Source organism: Monopterus albus, unplaced genomic scaffold, assembly GCF_001952655.1.
Source record: "Monopterus albus unplaced genomic scaffold, M_albus_1.0 scaffold8.1, whole genome shotgun sequence".
NCBI lineage: Eukaryota > Metazoa > Chordata > Actinopteri > Synbranchiformes > Synbranchidae > Monopterus > Monopterus albus.
In genome coordinates, this window is record NW_018127888.1 from 1963054 (window position 1) to 1976812 (window position 13759).

The following is a 13759-nucleotide window of genomic DNA, read 5'->3' on the forward strand; positions in this document are numbered from 1 at the left end:
GTCAGAGATATTAAATGCAGTCTGGAAAAGTTGTGTAGCAACATTTCTACTGGTTGGAAAATCTCTAACGTGCTCAGTCCTCATCTTATACTGCAAGTGCACATGAGGGTGCCCGTGTATACACAGACACCTGTCCACAAAGCTGCATTTGTTACATTGTCCTCATGGTGTAACGTGTAGAGACAGTATCGCCACAGACCTACTGACTACCTCCGCTCACACAGAGTGAGCTCCATCTAAACTCTGATTCACAAATCCTTGTTTGTTGGCTTAGTGTGAATGAAGAGCAGAGGGGCCCCAGTAGGAAAACAAGCACACACCAAATCGGTCACAGTCACAGCTTCTACATATACAGATATGAAGCATGTGATACAGATGGCACTGATATAGTTGCTGGGAAATATGATGACTGAGGTGAGAGACATGACAAAACCTGAAACCAAACTATGTCAATTCTGAATAAGTAGCCTATCATTATTCGTCAAATACTTAAAAACGAGCTACTTAAAGTCTTACAGATTATTGCCAATTTCAAGCTCGCCTACAACTTTTAAAGTTAATATGACCAGATGAGATGGACACTGCCCAAACTACTTTAAGTTAACATTAGTCTACAACTGTTAATTTGTGGTTTCAATGACTCAAGTTATACATCAGGAGGATGATACAGCTGCAATCTATCAAAAATCTTAAGCCCCTTCTGACTTCTATCTCTGAATGAAGTAAAATGAAACCGTTAATAAGATTATGACAGACAAGCTGACTACATGGATTACTCTCCAAAGTCTCACATCCTCTTTATTCGACTATGCTGGCTTATTTCTCAACAATAAAACAGGCACAACAGTGACACAGCCTAGAGTAAGTACTGTATGTCCTAGTGGTCCTGTAGCTAGACTTACTGTAAGTCAAGTAGCCTAGTCTCTGTTAGTCCCTCAGGCTACTAGACTTTTATAGATCAATGTTTCCAAAGGTTAACACTCTGGATGATGGGTTACTTAAGATCAAGAATGAGAGAAATAGTAGTGGAAAAGATCAACAATCCAAAATAAATTCTCACCAGTGCAAACAGACTACTTAACTGTAGGGAGGAGACTGTCATGAAAGCCTTTTGTAGGGCACATACAGTGATATGGGATTACACTAACTTAAAAACTACAGCAAATTCCAAATTGAGGAGTTAGGACTTGTAACGAACTCTCTAAACGCTTCCATAATTATTTCGCCTAAATCTAAATTAAAATTAAGACTCACACTTCTAGCCAAAAACAAAACAATACTTCAGATTCACGTCGGCTGTGCTATAATCACTGAGGAATGCTTCATTGTCACATGGAAGAATCCCTGAACAAACTCAGTCTGGAAATCCAAGGGGTTTGTTGTTGTCTCGACTAAAGTTAACGAATGCCTAAAACATTTGGAATACTTAGCAAATCGTCTTGGAGTCCCGGCGGTGCTCGGTGTATCTTTATAACGGGAACGAGCTTATTAACCAAGTTGCACTGTGCCACCATCGAGAAAGCTTCATTAGCTTCAGTTATGTCAACAGCCGAGAAAACTAGTCTGCCAGATTCACTGTATCTAAATAATATCCAGTAAATTAGTCTGTGAATCACACGTCGAACTAAAATGGGCTCGCTGTGGATTCAGTCAGGTTATTACTCCGAAGGAGATGATGATTATTATGGTGCCAAAGCACTGCGACATTTAATTGACAGCTTGATGAACGGTGTTTAGCGTGGACGCGTTCACGGCCGTGTAAAACTAACGTCAAAAACACAAGTGACAACTTCCCTTACCTTAAACGACTCTGTTGTGAAGTCGTAGACGAGTGTAGCGGGAGGGCAAACGGATAGAAGTCACTATTACTGTTAAGTCTCCACGACAGAGAGCCTACTTTCACACACAACAAGTCTCCGTGAGAGCGGATCTGCTGCTCGGGTCTCCAGGCGGGACAGATGTCGTAGGTGGACAGAAGCACGGTCTTGCTTCCTGTTTGTTTCACAAGGTGAACCACCACCACTGCTGTTGCTGCTTATTCCTCCTCCAACTCTTCCTGCGCTGCCTCCGCCACCTATTGAAAGTTGGATGGAGTGACAAAAAGCAGGACCTCCCCTGAACATGTTCAAAATAAAAGCCATCATTGATGATTAGTGCAATTATTGTGCAATTCAATCTGCAGCCTTTGATTAAAGAGAAAAATCCAAACTTGGATAACAGAGTCAGTATACATAGACTACAGCAAGGGCATTGCATAACCATCTGAAATGAGAGCCCAATGTCATGACTACACTTTTTGTAGTTGGCCATTTAAAAAAGAAACCAGATTCCATTTTATTCTGCCTGACAAACTATCAGTGCACTATAAATACATATCCTACTGCGAGTATAGTTGAGGTCTACCATTAATGTAGTCTGATCTCAACAGGGAGCTAGTCTCCTCATAAAAAACTAGGGTTTACAGATGGGCCAGAAAATGTTCCTGTAAATTTACAATGACTTGAAGAAAGTGCTACTATAGCACCAGGATTTGTTTTTAGATTATATCACTACAATACAGTCTGTCTCTGTGCTTACCTTTTTTCAAAAAAAAATAAAAAAAATCTAAACATGCTGTTCAGTATTAAAGAAAACAGCAGCAACGAATAACCTAATTTTCTTTCCCTGTATAAAGACAAATAGCCTATCTGATCATCCTTCTGCATCAACATACACACTTATAAAATCAAAATAAAATTACACCACGTGCTACTGCTTTTATTTGCTGTCAAAAATTAATAAAATAAATACACTTTACTGAGAGCATGCCTGCAGTTCGGTAAAATGACCCTGTGAGGCTTTTATTGTGGAAGTCACATCTCCTTATTTCTGGTTTTACTCTGAAGCTGATTTGATGCAGCTCTCTCTTTGAGGCATGGGCACCCGGCTTTCTACGGCACAAAACACCTGAGCAGTGATTTCGGCCGAAAACACAATATGTTAAACCAAACTTTTTAAGAAAAACAAAAGTGAAGGTATTGGGAGAGCACCACATTTAGCTAAATGACAGTCGGCTTACACAGAAAGCGCGTCTCTTTAGCCGCTATTAGTCTTTTATCTAACCCGTAACCACCGAGTTACACCTCCAAACATCCTTCTCAAGTAACGCCCCGTTAGGTCGACAGAACATTTTACCTCTATGAAATGCAAATAGATCTGCAAAACAGCCAATAGGTCAGAGGTTTAAAAGATGACCTTTGCTTCCCTCTAGTGATCAAATGTGTTACTACATATTAACACAAACTACAAATACCAGCCTCCAGGAATGGTAGCGGTGGTTGTCATGAGAAATGTTAGGGGTTTGACAACTGTTTATAACCTTTGGTACAAACTTGTACATCAGTCAGGATCTATGGTAAAGTTCAGTGTATCATATAGATAATTTTTAAATTCCCTTTCCTGGGTGATATCTTGCCTAATGATCACTGTTTTGACCAGACTTTAAAAAAAAAAAAGCCAAATGTAAATATATTTATATTTAGTTTGTATAAGAATACAAACATGTTAAAAAAGCCAAATTTGTATTAAAAATACATTTAGTTTGTATAAGAATACAAACATGATCTTTCTCTCAGAATAATGAAACTAAACTGTTTTTGTTTGGGTGTGTGTATATATTTCATTACAGGTCTTGTTGGGTGTTCCCGGTCTGCAGTGGTTAGTACCTACCAACAGTGGTCCAACGAAAGAAATTTTCGTCTGAAATTTGCTAAACATAAGCTGGAAAGAAACAGTGAACTAGTGACAGGGTCCTGGACAAACAAGCCTACTGATGATGAGGTTGGCCTACTGTAGTTTAACCTTTTAAATTTCATTCATACTTTTCAAAAGATTCAGTTTTGTTTGAATCTTTGTTAAAATGGTTGAAAATGAGAAATACTTCACATTGGTCTCTATGAAGAGAAACAGTCAGGGGCTACAGTGGTGATATCACACCTAGAGTGTGGAGGCTATTGAATTTGTCTAAAAAAATTATCTCTGACTTGTCCTCATGACCACAGTTTTCATTGCTTTTACCAAAGTTTTTCACTGAATGGTCAACAAATGTGTGCTCTTGCTGACAGCAGAACTATGGAAGCAAACAGCTTCACAGAAGATGCACAGTGAGCTGCAGAGCGACACCAGAGCCAAACAACTGCCACATTGACTCCTATTAGACAGGTGGTCATGACATTATTGTTGATCGGTGTATATATATATGTGCGGCAGAAGAAAACTTACATTTGTATCATGTTTGTGCCTCTGTAACCTTGGTCGAGTTTCTCTTATACTCATTTTGATTTTTTGTTTTTCAAGAGAGACCAAGGTTATAAATGTAAGCAAAAGGGCTGATGAACGGTAACTATTATTTTTAGCTTGTGCACAAAAATGGGTGGTGTTCGGGTGTGTGTCTGTGGTTGTAACACTACTGATTCATTCTCACTGCAAAAAGATGGTCTTTCTCATGCCATATGAGGGCAACAAAGACCCATGCAGCACTGTTTTTACTGAATGTGAGGCAATTTAAAGGGAGAATTTGGGTGACTTTTGTTCAAAGAAAGCTGAATGATGACATTTGGTGTCATTGCTGCATAATGCTCATTTACAATGCGACGTATACAACTGGGGCAGATCTGGATGGCCACACCATGATCCAAACTATACCATCAGCGTGTCTGTCAGAAATACGTACAACATTGGGCCAAAAGTAAATGTGTTGGACCTCAGTGGTGATATAGAGACTAGGCTATGTCATGCTCCATAAGCTTTATGTAGGTGGGCAGGGGTTAAAGCCTCTCCCCAAGAATTCCCCTCATAATGTTTTCATCGTCTGAAATTTGCTAAACATAAGCTGGGCTCAAAGTAATAAGTCTGTGCTGTGTAGTTCATTCCAGCATGCTTCCATTACTGCTCCTCTTATTTGATTTAATGTACCCTAACTCAGTCCAAACCCACACTATGCATAATCACATCACCGATGATAAGCGTGTAATAAAAAGCACATTTAACTTGAAAGGGTACCTTATGTGAATGCGTATAATTATGGATATCAAAATATAATCATTTGTTTTAATTGTGAAGCCTTGCCAAGAGGTATGTAATTGTTTGAAAGAAATAGGGCTGAAACTGTATTGAAGCGTCTGAGATACGACCTGGGGCTAAGATTGGCATGCGCATAAAGGTAAGGCCAGGGTCAGGCCTAAGGCCAACTTCCTGATTTGCATGGGTATATTAGCCAGTAGGGTGAGTCTCACTTCACAAACCTTACCTTTTAAAGAAAATTCAGCTCTGGAATATTGTAATATTTGATAGGGCGCCATTAACAATAGCAGCCTAATAACTGACTGGCTCAACAGTCAGTGGTGGTGGCGGTGTGTCCGACATAGAGCGGGTGAGCTAGTGCACACTGGCTGTGGCTCACGAGGTCGTTAATTTAACTGAAAAATGGTGTTATTTGTTAAATACCTCCCAATAACACTCGTAAAGCAGTGGTATGAAATTTTAGGAAACCCTATAAATATGAAGGCATGGGATATTTTAGTGGCGATATAAGGTCAGTGTTTGGTATTCATATCTGAATGAAGTTATATTTCTATTACTGATAATGGTATGATGTGTTTGCAAGGACTATCTGTCTCACACTGTCCCCAGAGATCAGCCATAGTCTGATCATTAAGTTGTACTGGTTTATATGGCCAACAGTACCAGAAGAACAGGTGCTGGCCCTTAATGGTCTCTGTGGGAATTTGGTTTCAGCTTTGATTAATTTGAATGTTAACAGGAGAAGCGTTATCCTAATAGCTGCTTGTTGCCAACCCTGCGGAAGTTTTTAGGGGGGGAGAAAGGAAAGGAGTTTAAAAATAGACTACATCAGTGCACGATGGGAAAAGACCTGGCATTTAAAACCCGACAAAGCAATTTGCAGCTCATAATCAAGAGAACGGAAACATTTTATCGCATTTCCCTTTACAGTATAATCTGGCCAGTTCCGCCACACGCACTGTAGAAAGTAACATCAGCTGGTAAACGCTGGTTTGTATTAGTCTGTTCGAAAAAGCTCCGATGGCACATATTCATTCTTTACTTGGAGATGATATCCCAGTATGACAAGCTGTTTGTTCAGTGAAGTGAGGGTTTTGGGAATATTTTTATTTTATGATCTGAAGAGTTTACCTATATGTGATTAGGCAGTTATTGCAAGAAAAGAAATAAAAATCTCCAGTCGCCATCATTTTATGTAGCAAACCCTCCGTACCAGTATCCCATACCTCTGTTCTGAAGGTCGGGATCCTGGCCGTCTTCATCTGGACGGTAGACTAGCTGATATTTGAGCAGCCCGGTGGTGCTGGAGGCTAAACAGAGGTCAAAGCTGGATGGTTTTTCCCTGTGAATAGATGACAGTCCATCTTGTCCTTGAAGAGATGACACTCGGGCGTATTTATAGACGTGATATTTCTAGACATTTGATGAACCCGTCTTGACCAGAGGTTCAGTTAACGAAGGCATGGTTCTTATGTATAACCTGTTTCTTAACACTGTATGTAAGAATTATTGTTTGTAATCAATTGTTTCATGGGGCTGTCATTAAGATAGAAATCAGCATTCATTGAAAACATCAGTGACAAGTTGCTTACATTGGAGATTCACCAGAGGACGCGTTCAGAAAATAAACAGCTCTATATTGGGTAATGTTACCGAACAGTAAGCGACTAACAGAATGAAATTTGTAGTACTTCTGCTGCAACAAGGAAAAGAAAACTTGCTGATCTGAACAATTGCCGGATTTTATTCGAATCAAATCGTTGCATATTTTCCTGTTTGGAGCAGAGCACTAAACAGTGGTGACCCCCCACTCGTCTTTTCATTGGGTTTGGGGTGATGTGCGCCGCTTCTAAGTGGAAATTGTTGCTCTTCAGTTTCAAGCATTAGCGAGAATGACAGGAATTCAATTGTGCACAGGCATTTGGGAGACCTGCAACCGGTGTGTGACTTGACCGGTCGGGTCGCATGGTGTCCCGTCGAGCATGCAAGCTGTCAAACCCGGAACGAGTCCAGGTATGCTCCTTTGTGAGTGTGTGTGTCTCGTCCTCTGTGTCTGTGTGACGAAGAAGAAGCGAGGGTGAAACGTGTTTCTTCTGCAATGAGTTGACCTCCTTCGTCTTGTTGTTTATAATCTGTCATCTCAGAGTTTACAACAAAGGATACAATCATGGTTATTCAGTACGCGCTCTGCGGAAATGACGCATGCAAACAAAACCGCACATTGCGCCAAATCTTTTCACCTCGAGCAGAAAAAAAGAGGATGAACAAAAACATCACCTATATGGACATAGGTCTTATTCATGACGATCCTCAGCAAAGAGACTTAAACGTCTACATTGTTGCATAGCCGATTTGTAGGCGGGTCCAGTCAATATTATTGGTCCTCACAAATTATTAGATTGATTTATAGAATAATTAACCCATAATTTGCCTTTATGGTTAGGTTTTTTGAGTTAAACCTGTCAGTAATGCCATGATAAATAAAATAACTGCTCACGCCTGCGGAATTATGCAGACAGATGTGCCACGAACTCCTTTCTAAGGGGAGTTTGTTAGAATAAATGGAATATATGGAAGTAGGCATAATAATTAGTTATAGTACTCAGTTTTCCAGCAATTATTCATTTTGTACAATTCACTTTATCACCAATAAATGTTAGAAACACTCTGGGTACATGCCAGCATTTTGCTTTTTTTTTAAAACAAACAAAACATGATGCAAACGGGAATGAGCTGTCATTATAATAAATATAAAAAAACGACTGTACACTGAAGCAGGCCTCTGTTGGAGCCGTGAACTTCTGCTGGCCTTATCTCTCTCAGCCCCTGAAACATCCTGTATGCAGGCACCATTGTTCCCGGTCGCCCGGCTAAACTGTTAGCCTCTCTGCGCAAATACACACCTGCTGCGCCACAGTCCATAGTCTTTTCCCCTTTACATCGAAATGTAGGGCTTGAGGTTTTACCAAATAAGGTGGATTAAGCCTCGTTTATTTGTGCTACTTGCGTGCAAGAATTTTTGATGCAGCGGTAGGAAGCTGTATATTGTGAAAAGTTTTATGGGCATTAGTTCATATTTTTCAGACACAGACGTGACTAAAGGCAGGATAAAACAAATAAACTGAAAAATATATCACCACGAGTGACAGATGTACCAGCAGTGGTCAGTGCTAATAATCAATAAATAGTCCATTCATCATTAGGCTTAAAGTGAATTGTTATACTCTGTAAAAAAAATCAAATAATGGATTAACTTAATGACTGCTAAGTTTAAACCAAGACTTTAAAACCTTTAATTCACTAGATCCATCTCTGCCTGTACATTTTATGTTTACACTCGTCGAAACATTATTTCTTGTAAGACACTTGTATTTATTATTTTTGGAAGAGTGTTTACAATACAGTTGCCTTTCAAACGCGCCCTTATCTCCTTATTGTTTACAAAACATTAATGTGAGGAAGCAGAGAATGTACACAGCTACATTTCAGGCTCGCCTCTTGTCTGCCTCAGCACACAGGGGGATGGAGAAGTGTCGGGGGTTTGGTGCTGATGACATTCCCAGTCCAGCTGCAGCTTCATGCAGGCTTGTTGGGCAGACGACGTTGATGGCGTTTGTGCTCGAAAGACTGGTGCTTAATTTCCAGTAGACCATATATGATCGACTATTTAGCCTGTAAGAAGCATCCGGATGTATTAGCAGTGTGATTATGACTTTTATAAGTGGTGAACTGGGGATATTTTACAACTGACGTCCTGCAATACATCTCTAAACCTTTCAAATAAAAATTAAAAAGGACTTTATGTCTGATCACAAAGGTATAAAAATCATTGTGAACTTCACCAATAATAACCTATGGAAAAAAAAACTTATTTAACATTTATTCTATTTTGAAAAATGGAAATGGTCATTTAAATGTGCATTATGATGTTGACAGCGCGTTATTTATGTGACCTTGTGACTTTTTGCATTTTTAAAATAGGCCTATATATTTTAGTTTGCCCACATGAATTAACCTACTGGAAAGTGTCTGCGTAATTCAACATGCCAACAAAATTGCAGGCTCTGGTTACACAAGCGCACACACACACATAAAGGAAATTATTTGGGTTTTAATTTAAAAACGACTTGTTAATGGTGAAGCAGCGTTAATTAGCTTTTTACTCTTTGTACTCGTTCCAGTAATGTTGCTCCCTTCAGGCTACTTGAATTTACTGTAAGTGGAGACCTTTAAAGTTATCTACAGTAGCCTAAACCTTTTTAAAAATCTCTATATGCGCCAGTGTCTCAAATCTAGAAACCTTCAAAATAGTGTTTTATGTTCAAATAACCTTTCACTAATTCGAATATCACCACAAAAATTCCCCTACAATTGTGTGTTATGATTATAGCAGCAGTAGAACTGGCACTATGAAAACAAGGCTGCAAGTCTGGTGCAGCCGTCACCGCTACTGGCTGAATACTCCATGCTTTTATTTTGTCAAGGCGCTGATTTCGGCACGAGCCATTTGGAAGGGTGTGTATGTTTTTTTTATTTTTGGATGAGTCTGTGTTTGACAGTTGTTGCAGAGCAGAAAGGGTGACTCAAGGTAAATAAGCCCATTAAAATCACATCGGGAGACACTGGATTGTACTAAAGCGTGATTTCCGGCACCAAATGGCGCAGGCCTACGCGTGATCTCTGATTCAGTAATCCGATTTAAAATGACTTATTAAAAAGTAATATTAGGCTATATGCAATTGGCCTCAAAGCGCATTGCAGCTGTGAGTTGTCAAAACAGTCCATTTATTGTGGCGATGCACGCCTTAAATGTCAGAATGCTAGAAGTGGAAACAGATGACGATCATTTTGGGACGCGTTGATCAGGGGGACGGGGCTGAGATCAGTCAGTGTACCAAGAGTTTTCATTCAACATGTCTTTTTAATAGAAAAGCTATTTGGCTCTGGAGGTACGGGGTCGTCCACTGGGGCTCACTGGAAAGTGTCTGCGTTCACACTAACACAGCTAAGAAGGAGGAGACGCCAGTCAGGCTATTTCGACAAATTCGTAATGTCACATTTTGTAACAGAGGGTTAATTAGCGCCGCATGTAAGACGACTTTACAAACTTCCTGTCTTGTTTGCCTTATTTCCTAAATGGTTCTTTTGTTTTGGGTCGACAAGTTAACTGCACTAGCATTACTGTACTTTTGGCTGGTCGCACTCCTGGACAACACCTGGACAACTATTTCTAGCCTAAATAATCGGAGCAACATCACCGTGATATCAAATGTTATTATTGTTGTTGGTGGCGGTGTGGGTTTAGTAAAAGTGGAAAAAAAAGGATCTTCCCAAGTTTTTAGTTGAATGCATCAAACTGAGGATGGAACATCTGATCAGAGCTGTGTGTTTTGTTTCTTTCACCGTGCTGAGATGTGTTTTAAAAAATGTAATAAAGTAATAAAATACTCGATACGGCCATCCTCTCCATGCATCACCATTTTCTATACTGACACGGAATTGGTTTTAAATTACAATAAATGTAAATTATATTTAATAGGAAAAAGTTTGGGGCGGCACAAAATTATCCATGGATGGTGAATCGTGTTTGTTATAGAGTAGCAGTGAATGTCTAAAAACATTTATACACAACATAATAGATATCTTCGTCAAACAAATATCAGTTGCTCTGGGAAACAAATGATCAATGGCACCGTGAATGCACACGGTTATTGTTATTGTTATTGTTATTTTTAACGCCTCTAAGTTCTCTATTTGTGTCTCGTCACATTACGGGGATAAAGAGTTATTTGACTTTTTACGCATTAAACTTTGGAATGAAGAAGCTCATCTAACCCTGCGCAACAATTGTTTTCGTAAGATTATTGTAGGCAATTCTTAGCATTTCTAGAAAAAAGTAAGAATGAATAATGACAATACAGTACTTTAATGTTGAGTTACCTTCACAAGAACTGTTGCTGATTGCTATTTGTCTTGTGCCAACAGTGGTTACTGTCACAGCCTATAGCAGTAAAGAGATTACTTCATGACTACTGTATTACTTTAAGAATAGAAGTTTATTAAGAAATTCACAAACCTAGAAAAGAGGGAAAAGTGCTAATTAAAATGAAACATGGCCCCAACATGAATGAGACAATATAGCTAACCACGTTTATTTAAAAAAAATTATAATAATTAGAAAGATTAACAAAACCAAGCACTGGCTGGCGTCATACTGGAAACTATATCATACATACATATGGGATCAAGAAATATGAAAAACCCTGAATTGTATTTTTGGCAGTTTGATGGATCTCTACCCACACTGTCACTTTTTTTTTACACTAACAAGATTCACAAACATGAGATGAGGTGAGGTTTCACCATGCAGGCCTTGCTCAGTGCATGTTACTGAGAATGCCAAAAACAGCTCTGACTAATTACATATTAAAGTATTGACTTAATTAGGGCATCATATGTTTACGTTTCATTTGGCAATAGTTAGGATAAGCCGTGCGTAAAGTTGAGAGAAATCATTACGCATACCAGTTAGACACAGCTAAGGTGTAATGTCTGTCCTCGTGAAAGTGAAAAGTTTAGGAACAGTTTGACTACAATACCAAGTTATGACCATCAGTCCAAGTGTAACAGGCGCAACAAATCGCTCCCAGGGGTTATGCTACCTGATGTGTCCTGATGACTTCTTCACCTCCCGTCTCCAATTTGTAAAACTTTCTCAGCATCAACTCCCGCATACTCCTCATTTGCAGTTATGGATGTCAGCTGGACCCAAACAGCTAATCAGAATCGTCTCTTCAAAACAGTCTTCTTTCTGTTCTGAAATCACAGGAATTACCTCTGACTCTTAGAGTCCTCACTTCACACAGACCATTTGTAAACTTTAGATATCAATCCTCGTGTGTAACGCCGAGTGTTTGGTCTCGTGTTCCCAGTAAGAGCAATGCATCATGGAGAGTTCTGCGGGCTGGCGGGAGCAAGCGAACTGAAGGCCCGCTCCGTTACTGGAGGAGACCGGGGGCGGTGCCGCGGTGGCCGGGCTCAGCTGCTGGGCATGGTGGGGATGCGCTGGATGGTGATGGTGACTCATACCATTGTAAGAGTTCACCATACTGGGGAGCGCCATGCTCTGCACCCGGGAGTATGGGTTATAAGATGATGGGGCTGACAACCCCTTCACGTTCACTGGACTTACGTTGCCGCTGGCCATCTGACAGGACGTGTAGGACATCGAAGCAGGCGGTTGGCCTAGCGACCAAGAGTTGTTCATGAAGCTAGACTGCAGGTACTTGGGTGGGGACAAGTAGCCATAGCCGTCTCCTCCGAACAAGGACTTACCCGGCTGGAAGTGCGTAGGTGGAGGTCTGAACGGCCGCTTCATTCTGCGGCGTCTCCTGTAGTTCCCCTTCTCAAACATGTCCTCGCAGGCTGGGTCAAGAGTCCAGTAATTCCCCTTTCTCTCCCCGCCGCCTTCACGCGGGACCTTAATGAAGCATTCGTTGAGACTGAGGTTGTGTCTGATGCTGTTCTGCCAACCTTTTTTATTTTTTTCATAGAAGGGAAACTTGCTGATTATATACTGGTAAATACCAGAGAGAGTGAGGCGCTTCTCTGAGCTTTCCCGAATGGCCATGGCAATGAGAGCAACATAGGAGTAAGGTGGTTTCTGGGTCGGGTCCGACTTCTCAGAAACTTTCTCCTCGACCGGCTCCTCTTTGGGTCGCTCTTTCTCCTTCTTCGTGTTGTTGTCATGGATCATTAAGGTCATTGCGTCATCCTCCGGGTTTTGGTAAGTGGCCATCATTGCGCACACCAAAACAAAACAAGTTCAGTCCAAACGTCAACAAGCAGAAGTGTTAAAGGCGCTTGTAACCTCGATGAGCAAAATGATCTGTTGTAGAACTTCAGGATGCACCGCGAATGAAAGCTGTCTTCCAATCTGCGTTCACAGAAACGTTTATTTTGCAGCTCAGTAGCTGACATGCACAAATACCACTTCTCTCTTCAACGAAGATTTTCCTAAACTGGTTTCTGATGCAGGCGCAACCCAAGTTGTGTGTAAGTGAGTCGGCAAGCCCAGCCCTTTCCTCTTTTTTCAGGTCACTGACAGGCTGCCTTTGCTCCAATGCTGTCCATGGAGCGACGTAGTGCTTCGTGATTTGTGCGTATTTGAGTTCCGCCTCCGTTGGTTACACTGGATGAAAAAGTTATCTTTTTTTAACATGTTGAAATTTGTGTTTATCTGATCCGCGTTAAAATAGCACACTATGAACAGCAAGCATCTATTTGCATTTAAATAGGAGACAATTATTTGAATGCACAAATACATCAAATCGCAGGGATTTGTTAATTACATTCAGTTTCATAAATTACTATTAAACATTTCCTTCTGTTGTGCTTTTTGGATTAGCAAGTAAGCAGGCATTACAGAGGTTGATTTGTGAGCTCTGGAGGCTTTCACAGCCTAACCCCAGACGTGCACATCTGCCAACGGCTGCATGTTCACAGCTCTAAGAAACTCTGGATAGATAGCGCGACTTAATTAGCTCACATTGAGAGGGAAGTGCACGAAGAGGTATACATTTCTCTGGCCACCCATGAGGGTCCACTCGGCTTTCTCTGGGAGTGTATTTCCGTGCTCCGGGGAGTCTGTGCAGGTGGAACAGCACTGGTATGTGTGTCATCACCCTGCACGCAGGCA

General features: G+C 40.6%; 2 protein-coding genes and 1 long non-coding RNA gene across 3 annotated transcripts in view; all 3 read right to left on the minus strand.

The window, feature by feature from the left end:
- The window catches only part of pik3cb (phosphatidylinositol-4,5-bisphosphate 3-kinase, catalytic subunit beta), a 50032-nt gene extending 47947 nt beyond the window's left edge, over nucleotides 1–2085 (minus strand). Inside the window, exon 1 of the mRNA XM_020586599.1 lies at nucleotides 1800–2085. The gene's annotated coding sequence lies outside the window, so the exon portion shown is untranslated. The remainder of the gene's footprint in view (nucleotides 1–1799) is intronic.
- A 6399-nt stretch (nucleotides 2086–8484) lies between these two features.
- LOC109951997 (uncharacterized) overlaps nucleotides 8485–13759 on the minus strand; it is a 6715-nt gene continuing 1440 nt past the window's right edge. Inside the window, exon 3 of the long non-coding RNA XR_002273691.1 lies at nucleotides 8485–8733. This is a non-coding gene — a long non-coding RNA (uncharacterized LOC109951997). The remainder of the gene's footprint in view (nucleotides 8734–13759) is intronic.
- On the minus strand, nucleotides 11108–13147 carry foxl2a (forkhead box L2a). The gene has a single exon (XM_020586693.1). The coding sequence runs from the start codon at nucleotides 12860–12862 to the stop codon at nucleotides 11942–11944; it is 921 nt and encodes a 306-aa protein (XP_020442349.1). The 5' UTR covers nucleotides 12863–13147; the 3' UTR covers nucleotides 11108–11941.

Bases quoted from the DNA above. Each gene is read 5' to 3' on its own strand.
- foxl2a (XM_020586693.1), bottom strand. From the start codon at position 12,862: ATGATGGCCACTTACCAAAACCCGGAGGATGACGCAATGACCTTAATG.